Source organism: Dipteris shenzhenensis, chromosome 2 (assembly GCF_047967505.1).
Source record: "Dipteris shenzhenensis isolate YYH24624 ecotype China chromosome 2, Dip_SZ_1.0, whole genome shotgun sequence".
Taxonomy (NCBI): Eukaryota; Viridiplantae; Streptophyta; class Polypodiopsida; order Gleicheniales; family Dipteridaceae; genus Dipteris; species Dipteris shenzhenensis.
The window spans coordinates 61,643,231-61,659,880 of record NC_141597.1 but is presented as its reverse complement, the minus strand read 5'-3'; the positions used below and the strand labels follow the sequence as shown (position 1 = coordinate 61,659,880).

General features: G+C 39.5%; 1 protein-coding gene across 3 annotated transcripts; it reads right to left on the bottom strand.

Annotated features, from left to right (window-relative positions):
* Positions 1 to 11,295: 11,295 nt before the first annotated feature.
* LOC147905109 (uncharacterized) lies at positions 11,296 to 15,141 on the bottom strand. Of its 3 annotated transcripts, none has more exons than XM_087390202.1 (3): positions 14,602 to 15,141; positions 12,552 to 12,617; positions 11,296 to 12,465 (listed from the first exon to the last, which is right to left on the bottom strand). In XM_087390202.1, exon 3 carries the CDS (start codon positions 12,448 to 12,450, stop codon positions 11,767 to 11,769), a length of 684 nt encoding a protein of 227 aa, XP_087246328.1. In that variant the 5' UTR covers positions 12,451 to 12,465; positions 12,552 to 12,617; positions 14,602 to 15,141; the 3' UTR covers positions 11,296 to 11,766. The 3 variants fall into 3 exon arrangements, with proteins under 3 accessions (XP_087246328.1, XP_087246338.1, XP_087246334.1); XM_087390212.1 differs by lacking the exon at positions 14,602 to 15,141 and adding an exon at positions 12,942 to 14,587; XM_087390208.1 differs by lacking the exon at positions 14,602 to 15,141 and having other exon boundaries at positions 12,552 to 12,924.
* Positions 15,142 to 16,650: the final 1,509 nt, after the last annotated feature.

Genomic DNA, 16,650 nt, shown 5'->3' with positions numbered 1-16,650 from the left:
AAACCATTTGGAAGCTAGTTGGTTGTGAGAAGAAAATAGAAGGATAGGATCGCTGTCTAATAGAGTCGAGGAAGTCTATGGAGGCACGGTTCTAGTCCGAGTCACCATATGGATTAGTGCAGCTCAATGGATGTCAATGCCTTAGGTTGATTTATGGTCGCACAAACTTTGGAATTGAGGTGGAGAGATAGTTGCATGGCACATAGACTTGTAGGGGTGTGACCAAGCGATGGGGTGTTGGGGATTTCAAGGGGATGGGCCGTCAACTATTGGATCAAAACAAAGGGCTAGCATTGCTTAGCTATAGTGTGCAATGGGATGTTTTGATGGAGAAGGCTCGCGATTGTTGAATCTTGTTCGAGGTTTGGTAAGCAAGGATGACATGTTTACTTTTAGAATGATTTGTGTTTGTGAACATCATTTTCAACAAATCAGACTATGTACTTTCGGATATTTACCTTTGATAAATGGAAAAAATATCATCAATGATGATGGATTTAAAAATGTTGCAAAATCTTACATTACCATGAGTACTATAATGAGCAAATTCAATGCAAATTTACAGTGCAGTAATATTGCTATCATCGATGGGGTATTGATAGTTGTATTGCAATTAGATGGACTTTACTATCAGTAACATATCTGTTACTGGTGGTATTATTATCATATCGATAGTACTAATTCTACCACTTTTATATAAAGACCCCACTGGTTCAGTTTTAATCACTTTCAATTTGATAAGTAATTCTTTTCTTCTATTGTTAGCCCCATGCTAGTGCCTATCCTATAGAGTAGTCCTTGGCCCCTATGCTCACAACGCATAAGAATTATATGGTACCACTCCTAGGGTCATCTCCTTGTACTCTCTCTCATAAAAAATTCATGCACTCTATCTGAAGCACTATGTACTACACATGGATTTTGTATATACAGATAATGTATCCAATTTTCAAACTTCCACATAGTTTTAAAGCAAGATTGAAGTTTTTGCTAGCACTAAGCATAATCATGCATTAACATCAAAGAAAAACAAGGATGTTAACCTAGTGCTTTGAGAGCAACTATAAGAGCAAATCAATAGCTTGTAGGAGAGAGAGATGGAGACCATCATAAAGAGTGCAGATAGATGACACAAGAAGATTGTAAAATAGAATGCCCAAGCTTGTGAGCTTGCCAGCATGGTGGGTTGGGAGTCAGAGATGCATTTATTTTGTTTGAATTGCAAATTGGAAATGTGCACATACGATTTAGGGACATGTGTGCTAAAAGGCCATCATTGTTAATGACCTCAATGAAGCAAAGATGAAACAATGAGATGTAGTATGGGATGAGCATAAAGGTAAAGTCCTACAATCAAACAAGAAGAACTACCAAATTCATCCTTAAGGTTTGGAATTGCAAAGGAGCAAGCTAAACAAGATGAGGGAGGCGTTGTAGACTTAAAACACTGGGTTCTTGGAGATACCATATAAAGGTTAAAACAATGAGCTAGTCACATAGGAATTGTGACTTTTTCCATAGTTATCATAGATCAATAGATCCAACAGATCTTCTGGGGGAAACATATTATATCTGGAACATACGGAACTGCCTATTGGATCCACCTAATAGGTTGTCCCTATTTCTTCGAATAGAGGTCGTATGCTGAGAAGCAATACAAGGGTCGTGCATATGCTCATAGATAAGAATCATGAAGTGAGATGGCAATGCAAATAGTACACTTGTTCTTGTGAGAATCATTATGAGTACCAGAGAAGAGCTGATCTAGACCATGACACTATACTTCAATGATGGGATCCTATCAAAAATTTTCCTCTACTTTCCATATTATGAAGGGTGCTTTGGGTATTACATTGTTGTGCACTTGAAGGGAGGAGCAAGAAAGAGGGTGTAGGGAGAAAGAAAATTAGAGGATGCAATCAGTGCTTAGGAGACATGTTGTGAAGAATTATTATTTTTGTGTCAATGTGTACCATCTTATCCATGCTCTCTTGACTGGACTAGCATGATTGCATCAGGACTAATGGTTCCACACAAACCTTCACCCTGTGAACATCTTCCTCACTGTTACTCCAAATGTCATGTTATGATTAGCCAATTATAATAGAGGTAAATTATTTGTACATACATTTGTCATGATGTAATAAAATCACTTTTTGAGTCTCATTTTCAAGTCTCTTGAGTCTACTTTCCTAAGATTTGCAAATGTCTTGTAGCATCATCATGCATCATTTCATGTTGCATCATCATGCATCACATCATGTAACATCGTCGCATAAGTAAGCAAGTAACACTTAACTTCGGTGGGGGCCATTGATATTGTAAACAACAATAAAGAGAACACAATAAAAGTGGCAACAAATGCAAATATGGCTTTCAAAAAACAAGTGCAAATGCATAAATACACATCAATACAATCTCTAAAAATATAGCACCTCACACAAATATAAAGGCAAGTTGTGCCATCTCCCAATCCAAAAAATTCGACAAAAATAACCTCTTGGAAATATCATTACCTTACACAATTTCCTTCGCATTCATTGGCTTGCATTTGTGGTTGACCAAGGATTACCAGAATTTGAGTGACCACATTTGAATAAGGTGGTGGTTTAAGTGATACAGTCATCTCGTTCATTATAGGAAGACAATATGTATATGAGTTTCTTCAATTGAAAAATCCATCCACCAAAAGATGCACTAAGCAAGCTAGTTGTGGGTGAAATGAAGAATTTCATAAAATTTTCCAAAATCAAGCCATTCTAGTCTACTTAATTATGTTCCAAATATAACCCTCAATACTTGCGGTTGATGTCCTACCCATGATGTTTTTAATAGTGTCTTAAAGACTAAAAATCCAAAACCTTATGTGCATCTAAATCGCACAAATCAATTCACTCTACTTAAGTTATTGATGTACCAAATAGAGGCAACTCTCATTCATTTATGGAAAAGGCCATGTCTACATGGTTTTTTTGAAAACAAAAAGTCGATACAGATATAGAAGCAATGGCCTTTGGACCATATGTCCAATATGGAAAGTACAAATTGGTTAATTAGCTATCATTGCTTCTGTATGTTCCCAAAAATTACTTTGTAGATATACCACTAGTTAAATTTATTTCTTGAAAACCATCTCTAAAGATATCCTTCACTACTTTATTTATGGTTGATGTCTTTTTCCCATGATATTTTTAATGTCCAAAACTTCAAGGAAAAAAATTGGGCAGTTAGTTTTCATTAAACAACAATAGTCTTTTAAAGATTGAAAGTCCAAAACCATTTGAGAATCTAAATCAATGGGAATATATACAAATCAATATATTCTCCCCAGAGTTGACTAGCTCGAACATGACTCAATGCGATTGCACTTCTTTGCATGTTTGGTCCTTGCACATGCAGACTTTCATCCCCCTCAAGCACAAAACCTACTTGTTGCAATTGCTGTCATAATCCTTTATCTTTTTTTTTCAAACCAGATCTATTCCCAAATGTTTTCCTGCCATGTAGGCATTGCAGTGTAAACTTTGCAACACAGACATTGCCAAGTTTGTAGTGGTGGCCTTATATAAGCTTATGTATTTGATATACCCTAGAGCAGCCATCATACTTGAGTGCTTAATCTCTCACAAATTCACAAAAGGAACCAATCCAATGCCCTGATGTTGCTATATGAAAGAACCCCCGCAAGAGGAAACCCATATATCCCACCATGCCAAACATTGGGAAACCTATGTATCCCACCATGCCAACCATGGCTCAAGTGAAGGCAAATAATTATCATTCACATGCAAAAGTTTCCACCACTTCTTTAGTGCCTCTTTACAAATCTTTCCACTAGCATCATCTGACTTTGCTCTCTAATTTCTACACATCTGCTTATGCTCTTCTTGAAAAAGAGGCCTAATGCATTTCCTTGTGTGCTTTATCATGATCATTTCCCAATGGAAAACCATATGTTCCTCTTAACCCTCCATCACCTTATCATGTCCACCATTATATCTTGCTCTAAATTCAAGCCAATTTGAACATGCCCCAACTACCATAAGGCCGCTAAATTCAGGTAAAGAGAACATTTTTTAATATTTGCTCATTGATGAGCTACCTGAACTTTATGTGCACCAATGTCTTCAATATTCAATTATTAGCATATGTAGGCTTGGGTAAATACCATGGGGGTCTCTCTAGCTATAATGGCATGGGATTATGCCACATGGTGAATCTTCATGCAATATTCTATGTGGCTGAGAGGCTTCTTAAAGGATGGCTCTTGGAGGTTCCCAAGTATCTCATCTCCATTCCAGTTGGTTTGTGACTCCCTCACAACTCCATAAGAGTCGGTTTCCTTTCCCATTGGCAACATCATGGAGACCATCTCATGATCGGCAACTTCTCAATTGGTGGACTATGATAGGCTAGAAGTGTTGGTAGAAGGTGGTTCTTGGGACCTGTTGAACTGCTCTAGGCAAGAATTGACACTACTGCAGTCTATATATCAATAGATTTTTATTGTATGCATGCAAAAGAGCTGCATGTGTTGCCTCTACTTTATATTTGTTTGTGTGATAGTCTCCTTCTATAGGTATTGGAGCATCTATAGAATTCTCCTTGTCATTTTATGTAGTCCAAATCTAGTGTTGTATGTGACTGAATGCTTTGGTAGTATCAAGGCCATTGTAGGCTACAATGGCCTTGTCATTTTATGCAGTCCAGATCTAGTGTTGTATGTGACTCAATGTTTTGCTAGTATCAAGGCCATTGTAAGCTATAAAAAGCCTAGTCAGAGGCTGCAACACAAGTTTCTTAGCATTTGAGGTTGTTTCCTAGCCGCCATCCTTTAAAAACAATTGATATTTCATATATAATCTATTTGTCTCACGTGATTGGATGCATGTTAGTTTTAAGTATTTCATTCCTTGAAACCAAAAATTGGTATCAGAGCTATCATTCCACAACCTACTATCTATTGTCAATCAATATGGTGAGTTGGTCAAAGTCAGGGTTGCTAGATACTTTCATGGTAAAATTCAATGGTAGAAATTTTCCGTCATGGTAGTTGTTCATCCAATTGCTTCTCATTGAAAAAGGTATTTGGGGAGTTGTATTAGGAACAAAGAAGAAACCTACTAATAACTAGGGCTTGGAGAAGATGCAAGCATGGGATTTGAAGAATGATAGAGCTTTAGGCTTAGTGTAAAGGGCCTTAGGTATGGGTTACTTTCATCATGTTGATGTCCTGAAGATCGCTGCCTAGAATTGGAGCATGTTGGAAGCTCTCTTTAGTTCTACAGTGAGGAATGCTCAAACAAGAGATTTCTAGTCTTCAAATGGGATAAGGAGAATCATTGGTGACCTATCTTAATAAAATGCAGTCCATTATCAAGAAATTACAAGCTCTTTCAATTAGAGTTGAGGATGAAGATGCCAAGGTGGAAGTTTCCCACCCAGGTACTCAGAGATTGTGACCATTTTGAGATTGACTGTTGATACTTTGAATTTTTAGGATATTATGTATATACTTCTAAGCGAGGAAAGAAGAAACAAAATGAATGTGCTTGTTGGAGGTAGTGAGCTAGCCTATGTAGCTAAGCAGAAGAGGAAAATCAGAGGTGGTGGAGGTAAGAATAACTCACTGATTTGTGAGTATTGTGGATGTGATGGTTTGCTATAAGAAGGATTTTGATGTGAAAACAAGAGACCTGAATGGAAAGGCATGTGCTGTTGAAGATGGGTAAGATGAACATGTTGCTGGACTTGTAAATGAAGAAGGACCTCTTATGATCAATTTGGATGAAGACTGTGCTTTTTGAAGACAAACATAGATTTTGATTTTCTTTCAATTTTGCTTTACTTCCTTTGGAGATAATAGTATTCTCGTTTTTGTTATCCCAACTCAGTTTATGGGGGGCTTTTAGCATTTGCAAGCTTGGGTAAACCTCATGGGGGCCTCTCTAGCTTGAATGGCACATCATTGAGCCACATGGCATTCTAGCTGCACGAGACCAAAAGGCAATGTAATAAAGAAGCATTAATGAAAGATAAATTCACAAATGCATGTTCATGGATGAAGGAAAAAGTCTAGAATGTTGACAAAGCAAAGGACAAACACCTAATCATGAGATGGAGTGGAGAGGAATTGAAGGAGCACACCAGGATCGCACAAGAACAAAAGAAGGCCGACAACAACTAGGTGGTGAAGAAGGCAATTCCAAGACTATATGGTCATGGGCAGAATATTATTACAAAGAGGAACCACATAGGAAGAATGGGCCAAAAGCATATGAAAGGGACAAATTGGATCTAGAAGATGGTAAACAAGACACCAAAGACCAAATAAAAAAGGATGAATGACACCGACCAAAGCAACAGGTGAGGACAAATGAAAGGCATGGAACCAAGGACAAGAGCCAACACTAGAGATAAAGGTCAATGAAAAAAATCCAAAGAAGGGCCAAAGACAATGAAAGAGATCATGGACCCAACACAATTGAAAATAGAGGTAGTTGACATTAAAGGGCTACAAGGTTCCAGGGATGTGCCCTCTCTAGAAACAAACCATGACTCCCTTGAAGCACACGAAGTGTACCATGACTATGCAAGACAGAAAGAAGGCTAGCAGCAGGAATGCGAACAAAAGGTGTCTTTTCAAATGTAGGGTCATGAAGACGAGAATGCATCGAATGGGGTCCATGAGAATATGAAAAAAAGTAGGGGGCATTGGGGTAAATGTTAATATTAAAGGAAGGTAGCAATAAACTATAACATCGACAATGAAGGCCAAAGACGAGGAGCAAAGATGAAGGACAAAGCTTTCGAGATAAAGCTCAAAGAGCAACTAATTTGCCCAAAGGTGAATAGGGCCAAGAAGGAACAACAAAGTTCTAACTCTAAAAGTCAAAAGGCAAAGGCAAAAGGCCAAAAAGGATGGAAGTAGAAGGAAAAATACGGAGGATGACACTAGCAATGAAAGCAAAGGCAACACATCAAGGAGAAGGCAACAAATGAAGGCAAAGGGCCCAAAGCATCAACCAACAAAGCAGTAAGACCAAACGGCTACGTATCCCCAAGAGACAATGACCTGACAAGCACTAGTTGGTGGGATCAAAGTGAGGGAAAACTCTTTCTTGGAACTAGCACTACCTTCAGCACTCCATTCTCCTCTTTTCCAGCTTCAATTCTAGTTTATTCATGTTGTTTTGTGTTCTTGTTTGATTGGCATATAGTCTTTTTGTATAGGCTTGTGATTTGAACGCGTGACAATATTTCAAATGCATGCATGCATGAAGAATGTTTCTCACAATCTCTTTAATGTTGATTAAAAAAGAAATTAAAAGTGTGAGCCTTGCTATCCAATTTGGGAATGGTTGCAAAAAGAGTTTAATGAAAGGATAGATACACCAATTCAAAAGAAGAGGCTTTGGCTTGGGAATTCAAATTTTGGTAGAAAAAAGTCTCAGCGAGCCCTCCTCCTAATTCATAGAGAGATGGGTCTCCTTCCATTTTGCCCTTCCAAAAATGTGCTTATGCCACATGGAATCCTCTAGAGAGTGTGAGTCACTACATTCATCACTGGAACTTTGCAAGATCCATGGGCCTATGGCCCACATAGTCTTGTTATTGGTTTGCATAGTCTCCCAATGGCCCTTCAATGTAGAATCATTGCTAATTCTAACCCCATACTATTACAAGATTTATATGCCTAGTCAATTGCAGCCATCACGCTTGCATATCCTCAATCAACCTATTCTATAGCTACTCATTGGGCTTGTTCGATCTTATTCCTTTTTCCATTTATTAGTCTTCTCATTGGCCATTTCTCAATAGCCTTTTCCTTATTGGTTTTCGTAGAGGAAAAGACCCTAGCCTACATTTAAGGCTCCCACGTGGCATATCATCCCCAAAAAAGTTTTCACTATGCTATTTCATCATTGATGTATGAGTTGGACCCAATCTATGTGACAACTTCACACACTAAAATCAGAAATTATGCATGGCATTTTGATGCTCTTGTAACCATTTTTATGATCATTACTCCTAGGAATTTGTGCACCTCTCAGCCTTTCCTTTTTAGCATATGGGGCCATATCTTGGTCAATTTCTATCATATTTCAGTGTAGCTTTAATCAAGATTTAAGAATACCAAATGTTACTCTTGTAAATTATTTCTTAGATTCTCTATATTCTATAGAGATGTCAGAATGAGACTATAGGAGTAATCAACAAACATATTACCTTGTGCCCTCTTCATGTGCACTCCTTTCTTGACACACACAAAATCTCCAAAACTAAATTGTATCTCTTGCCTAATTCTCCATGGAACATCACAACATTGCCTTGCATCTATAGTTTTCCCTCATAAGTACATTGTCCATCCCCATTCAAGTCAGTCCTAAGGGCATCTAATCCAACCATTAAGCCTTCCCCTATAGATTGAGGTATAGAAATGAACTCCAAGTGTTCACACAAAAGGCCTTCAAAGAAAGCAGCAAATGGATAGAGTGTCCCAATGCCAATGGAGTGAAACCCTTCTTGTACATTAGCTTCAATACATGTCGTGGTCATTGCATGGTTGGTAATGCCTACTCACTCCATATTCTTTACTTGTCAATCAAAGTTCCTCACTTGAACCTACTGCTCTCTTGCCTTAGTACTTCTTGAAATATTTGAAAATGCCCACATCAAAGGGCCAAAACAAATGAAAGGTATGAGTGTGAGGGTGATGATATATATTACTCATTTGCAACCTCCCCTCTCATTCATGTGTGCCAATTGAACGATTTGAAGATAGCCATGTCAAAATGGAACAAGTTAGAGTAAGTTATAAGTTGGTAGGGTGGTGACATCTACTCCTCCCTCCGTAGCTTTTTACATAATATCCTAGTATAGATTCCATTAGGATAACCTCAAATAAATTCTTCATCCTAGTTGAGAACATCTATTTAGTTATCCAAGCTTTTCTTTACATTGAGAAAGCAACACCATCCTCAAAATCCTACAATCATAAAGATGGGTCTAGTTTTAACTAACCCTCAACAAGATGAAAAGGAAGTTTGGGATGCCTTCTTTTGGAACAATAAGTTTCATCTCTATTGATGATCCAAGATGGATTTTGAGGTCAATTGCTATGGAAATGAATGAGGGAAATTGTGGGGAAGTCAAGAAGGTAAGTGATATTTTAGTGTTGAGAAAGATAGTGGTAAGCCCAATGAGGTTTTGATTGAGATCATTAAAGGAGGAAGAAAAGCTACATTTGAGTGAGATGAGATGCAGGGCATAGATGGTAAAGGGTTCATCATCCTTGCTCACCAATGCACATAATTATGTCTTTTCATCGTTTACCGACCTCATCTCTTCTTGCCTTAAAGAAATTAAACCTATGATTACCCTTAATGGCCACAAGCTTCATCTCGCCTACAAAAGATTTTTTAACGTCAATACCGATATGGGGTATCAATTCCAGTCTTCAATTTTTTTCTTTTGAAAAACAATGTTTATACTCTACAGATATTGCAAACTGTGATGAGGCTATTTGTCACCATGGGGATAATAGTCTCATGTATTGCCTTTCTTGTATTTGCAAAATGGTCTCATGCTCGATTTCAAAGGTTTTTACCTTAAGAACCATCGCTTCCACCTTCCCAAAAATGATAAGGTTAGAAAACCATGTCCCTTTGACACCTTTCTTAGCTACAACCATCTAATTCCTAACCTTTGTATTGTCCAAGTTGGTTCTTAATGTTGGACTCAAACAAAAGGAATTCCCATGGGGTATTGTCGCTCCCCTCTCTAGTGTCACCTTTATTTAACAACCTTTGAATTCAAAGTTATTTAAAAACTCGTCAATCTTGGCAAGCCTGGTCTTCTCCCCCTTTTTTCTCCTTTTTTGCTACATCTCTTCATAAATAATCCTCTTATTATTCACTTTCTCAACCCCTCCAATGAAAGTTGTGTTTATGTGCTTTGTAAGTGCACATGAGAAAAGGAAGAGTATCAAAAGAATGAGGGAGGTCAAGGTTGTCTAATGGAGGATAGAGTACCAAAAGGAGAGGTGGGAAGGACACTAAATTCTTGGGAATGAATTCTATCTAAAGCTAGTCTCTAGACTAGAAATTTGCAAAGGATGAGAGGAGTTTGGGAAGCTTTAGTTAGGCCCATAATGTATACATGGGTGGAGAGCCAAGAGACTTTTCTTTAAGCACAAAATCTTTTCTTTTAAAATTTTAGGAAAGCGTTTGTGAAAATAGCCCCAAAACCTTTGAGAAAGGTGATTGATGAAAGGCTAGGAGTCAAAGTTTAGACAAGAGCATACATCATTAAAGCAATCATCAATAAGGGATTTGAGTGCAAGGAAAGGGTTTGAGGGGGTTATGGGGATACGACTGAGACTCTTCTTTATTTGTGAGTGAAGGAATTTGTGATGGAAGGTTGGTTCAAAGGTGCAAACATGAGGTTGGTCATCAAAGTTTTTAAGACCACCTTTGAATCTATGGGGTACATTCACAAACACGACGAAAATTTGTTTGATAGAATTGCATGATTGGGATTCTGTACCAAACACTTTTTTTGCGGGGGGGTGAAATCCATGTATTTTATCTTACAAGAGCACACACACACACACATACATATATATGTATGCATGTCAACCATATCAACTATATCGACATAATGAGCAAAATTAAGCTGATGTAGTAATCTGCAACCTTTCAAGACAATGAGATTTTATTTAATTTTTGAGTTTATTTAAACACATTGCATGTCACTAACATGCTCTCTCTTATAATGCACATACATACACTCCACCACGACAATGTGATCGGAGACGCACACATGACAGGCACAAGTTTCAAGGGGTAGGGTAACACCATTGTCATAGTCCCAAAAATACAAATCTTACAGAGCCTATTGTTTTGTTGGAGCAAATCTCTATAAAGCCACACAGATTGTCATTATTTCAATATGAGAATTTGTGAACTAGAGAAAGACCCTCGAATGAAGTTTTTCAATTTTTGGGTCAAAAATATGATTTTTGAAACTCTTATGATATACAAAATAAGAACAAAAGTTACAGCCTCAATTTAGTCACTAAATCGATGAGGCCCACTTACATTATGTGTATATACATTAAGATAAATCGAGGAACACACAAACAAACAGTAATACTCTCAAACTCATGATAGTCATCCACAAAATTAAAAAGTATCTGAACATCCTGCTTCAAAAACATGACAGCTGAAAACAAAACCCAGCTAAATATGCTGGCTAAAGGCTATGCCTCATCAAGTTACCAACTTCAGCCTAGGAGCTATCTTTATATATTAATTCCTGCCTCTGCCTTTTTAAGAGCCAATATGGATAGACACATAGATGACAAAGCCCTACTACAGGAAAATCGTTCTGCAAATGTTAATTCATATCTGCAAATTGCCACTATAACATAATTGCAGCAAACGAGTAAGTGAAAATTCAACTGTACTATCACCAATTTCCAAGGATTTATGCGTTCTGACATGGAAGCCTCACGAGGAAATCCTGCCAAATAACATGAGCGGGTGAAGGGGGGAGAGAAAGGTTGAAGTGTCATGTGTTTCTTTCACAAAAAAAAACATGGCTTAGGTAGGTGTTCCAGAAGCCCAACTGTACAAAGGGACCAGGTCACTCATAAACCTAACCAAAAGGTTCACAGTCAAATGAGGAGCAAACCATTCCCTCCATAGCATGCAGCTTCTGCATTAAACCTTAAGCACTCTGCAATTGCGCATCTGACTGAATTTACATTTTCTGTTGTAGGCCAGGTTCATCTGGGTGTGATGGAGAAGCTGTATCATTCCGATCACATGGACTTGCAGCCAGCTTAGAGGAGACAGTTTCTGGCTGTGCCGCTACACTTAATACCTGTGCAGACCCTGTTGATGCTGCCAGAAAATGTTGCGGCTGATAGCCTTTCAAAGAAATCTGAGCAGCAGCAGGGGTAGTGATATAGACAGGTGGTGCCAAAGGTAGCCGAGGCACAGGAAAGGATAGCGCTGGGCCTGTGATTGCTGCAGCCGGATGCATAATAGGGAGGGTCTGCTCATCCCTTCTTATCAACCTCACACTGGGTGCAATGTCATTTGATTTGGATATGGGAACAGAAAGACTAGGTTCAAACACTACACCTCGAAGTACAGTTTGAGAGTCTCCTACTCTAACAGTGAGGAGGTACCCCGCATCAAAAGACCCATCCAATACTCCATGAACTTGTTGCCCAATAAAAGCACTATCGACAATAGCGGGCCATGTTACATCACCTTTCTTCCGCCTAGGCTTCCTGCCTCTCCCATCTGGTTTTTGCAGAACTGTGCTCTTTTCCCCCAACGTTGGAACTGTTTGATCCTTCCGGGGCCTTCCTTGCTTCCGCTTGGGTGGCACCACTACACCCAGATTGGTGCCCGTGTCAGGTCTTTCTTCACTCATAGTTTCCAAAGGAATCTGTGTGCACAAGTTTACAAAAACAATATTATACATATATCAGCAAAAACAGTGGACTTTAAAATCATAAATTAGCGTCTCGTCACCTCTCTTTAAATTGCCTTCACCAGATTCTGGCCAGCACAAAACGCTTGCAAAGACTATCTCTGCACCTGCAGCCATGATACAACGGAGGACTTACAACAGCGAAAATGGGTACAAAACCATCAGTAAAGAATCGCCAGTGCACCGGCAAATTGTGATGTCACGCTATAACATCGCGCTAGATTATACATATATGATTACCATTGTATCCTATAGGTTAGTTCTACAATCTTCAGAAATGACTCATAAAGGTAGATTCTATCAACAATTTCATCGCATACAATAAGGACAACTTTGCCTCACCACAATAAAACCATTTATTGTTGACAATAGCCATATCATCGAGCAAGTAAAACTAAACTTCTAAGCAAGAAAGAAAGGAGTGCAGAAACCTTGTTAATATGGATATGTGTCAAGAATATCTGGGTTATGCTCACTTGTGTTTATAAACTGTCACACACATCTCTGTGTATGTGTAATGAGCGTCTGTAAGGGCTCCAAAAAATTAGAAATAGTGCCATGCCAAAGGCTAGTACCACAAAGAAAGGTTCGTTAGAAATTGGTCTACGTGAACAACACATTTGCTGTAACATTTCAGCTGAAAATCTCGAAACATCAATGTAAGCAGCCAAAACAGGTCAAGAAGTGAGATTGTCAAGAATTCCACTGGTCAGAAAGAGTTACTAAGGCACAGTGCCACAACCTGCTTACTAGTCCCCAATTCCTGTCGTAGACGACTCCAATTAAAAATCAAGAGGAACATAGTAATTCCTTCCTTACAAGAAATCTGTTTAAAAGCTAAAACCCCTGGACTTTAAAATCTCAGGCATGTTACCACATACACAAGAAGAAAAGTTCAAGGAGCATGCATAGCTCACAAGAAGAAAAGTTCAAGCAGCATGCATACCTCAAAGCACACAGGTGTGCATGGGTGAGAGAGGAGGAGAAAGAGGCAGAGCAGGGCATGGAACGTGAGAGAGAGTGGGGAGGAAGAGCAGAGACAGAGAGAGAGAGAGAGAGAGAGAGAGAGAGAGGTTGTTTACTCCCCCCAAAAGAACTCCTCAACTTCAGCCCCCCACCCCGTTCTCTTCACCCCTCCCCTCTCCTCCCGTGATAATTTATGGGGGGTTTTGGGGGAGACTTGGCGGGTAAAAACTTGACTCCAAGAATATCATACAGCCATGAAAAATCATAAAGAAAGCTTACGACGGCCTGAAACCTCAAATTTTCACAAACCAAAATCAAAAGCCCGGTGGCACACATGGCAAACCTTGAAAAGGTTAAAAAGCTTCAGGAAGAAGGCTTAGCTGGATTCTACAGGTAACTTAAGGTTTCTAAAACAACAATGGAGTTAAGGATTGTTAATCCACCAGCCTTATCAACAATTTCAAGATGATCATGGGACGTGCACAGGAAGGGAATCCATACGACCTGCCCAAAAAAGAAGTGTGTTATATTTATTTGCCACAAAAAAAAGTGTGATATTTTCGTAGAAGCTCTGAGACGCTCGGAAAGAAGTACCATGAACCTTATGAGCAAAGCAGCCTCGGGGGACAAATGTTAAGACCAACGGCACCACCTGTTGCTAAAACGCTCTATTTCAAAGGGCGAAAAGTTTAAATGTTCGAAAACTAGAAGCAGGACGGACTTGACAAATGTCCACTAAAGACAAAAAGAGCTTGGCAAATGTCCACTAAAGACAAAATGAAAAATTTATGCCGTCCCGATTCCTACTACAAATTCTTTTCGAAACAGATTTTCCGATCGTGCACACCTCCATTCCAGAGTCCACAAGCACACGAGAAAGAAAAGGCAATTAATTCACCAATTCAGCAGGGAAATTTCCCACGCATTCGACTCTCTATGCGCAGAACCCAAAGTTGCGGGGCTCGCTTGCTACAAAACATGCATGTGAATAAACGGAGCCTGGTGCACTGCTCAGAGCATAAACGGGCCGGGCTGAAGCCCAAGCCCAGAGACGGCCATAAAGAGTTCACAGCCCTTCCAACATACACTGTGCCCAAGGTTCTCCAAAGCACCCATTTTGCCTACCTTGTGAGCTGCACACGGAAGGAAGTGCTTTCCTTTGTCTCCTGGATTCAGCTCCGCAACTTACAACTCCACAAGGTTCTAAGCACGGAAAAAAAAAGGAAAGGCACCCAATTCTGACATCTTAAGAGTTCAGTTGAGACTGAGAAAGTGGAGCAAAATGCACTTCGACACGAAAGCGGGAGTCAGCACAAGGGTCCCTTGGTCGCTGGAGGACGCGAACTAACTATCCTAGGAACCTCGGACTAACGGCTCATTTGAGAGTTGTACTGTGCTTCAAACATTTTGAATTCAGCCCCACAGCAAAAATAAACTCTGCCTGCAGACAAGGCTCTGGGGTAAAACCAAAAGCGTCCAATTCTCGTACTGTCGCTCAGCTGAAAGCTCTAGTTTTGGTGTGTGTTGGCTTGGCTGCAGGGGAGTTGAGATTGCTTCCAAAAATTGAAGGCTTAACGGAAGAAGACGACTCTCGATGTGGCAAATTATGACATTGATTTTCTTTGATTTGCCCTAGCCTAAGGTCGCCTCAAAGAATTCAAAGTAAAGTATTTTAGGGCAAGATTTAGAGCTTTACATGATGCCTAATGCTTGGTGCTCTCCACACGCCTTCACGTTTCACCTTCTTTGCTTTGACCCTTCTTGGAGATGTTGGGGTAATGCCTCATTTATGTGCACTTGTTGTTGGAGACATTACAATTTTTGCTTGGCCTTGAGGTGCAGTTAAATCAATCTTGAAGGCCATACAACGGTAGAAGAGTCAAATCACAAATCTCCTCAAATGGATGTTGATGAGACCTTAGCTACTCTTAAATTTATAGCCACTAGTATAGAGAGGATGCCTTTTATGCAAGAATTTTATGCATATAGAAAGGATACCTTTCCTAGATCGAAGAGGTTAATGGTTGAGGAGGAGGGAACAAAGGGAGAGAAAACAAGATGGGAGGAGGAGGAGGAAGAGGAGGGAGTGCAAAGTATGGGTTGCAAGGGTGAGGACATATGCTAGTACATGTTGAAAGTGTAAGGGAGCATTTGTTAGGTACTCAGCTAGATAGTCAAGGGCAAACAAATGGATAGGGTTGCCATAACCAATCATCTCATCATCATCATATGCCATCCCATAACTGGTCATCTCATCATCATATGCCCCATCCACACTAGGAAGCTCACTAGCTAAACCAATGGACCAGTTGTTCTCAAAATAATGTTGGCTCCATAATCCAAACTAGCTAGACTATTTTAGTTCCCTAAACTATTTAGCAAGCAGCTTAAACCAAGTACCTAGCTCAATGGCTAGTAAGCTTGCAAGATCAAATGGCTAGTGGGGTGGCTAGTTAGGGGTAACTAGCTGGTTAAGACTTCCCATAATTGATAAGCTTAAAACTAGCTACCTTGGACTTACTAGTTAGCTTGTTGTTTTAAATCAATGGGCTACTTATGTTGTGAACGAATGTTGTGAAAGAATGGACTTTGCACAATGGGGACCCATGATAATTTAAAAAATTGTATGATACGCTTACGGATGCAAGTTAATTGTCTACTAGAAATAATGTTCACAAAAAAAGATGAAAACGTGGATAGCATTTGATAAGGTTGTCACTTTTATGAGACAAAAGATGATACCAAATAGAGGATCCTAATATTGCATAATACTGCATGATATGCTTTCCTATCATATTGAAAAATTATTCATTATTTTGGGCTCCTCCAAAAGAAAACACCATAGCTGATGTCATCCTATTTATAACCAACTAGTCTAAGCTATGCACCCCTTCCACATTACATAGACCATCTCTCTGTTAGATATCAATGCTCCACTCTCGTGTAACTACGCAGGAACCAGCTAACTCTACTTGTAAGCCCCCATATGAGGAGAAGGCATTTGAGTAGCTCGGTTATTCGGTAGGTCCTGGTTTGGACACCAGATGGGGGCCATGTGTGGCCTGATGACTGGACGGCTTCAGATAGAGTTGGCACACTGCCAACTAGGCTACATGCAAGTGCGGGAAGGCATCCCATGACTGACCACACTCAGGTTAGACGGAGCATTTCTCG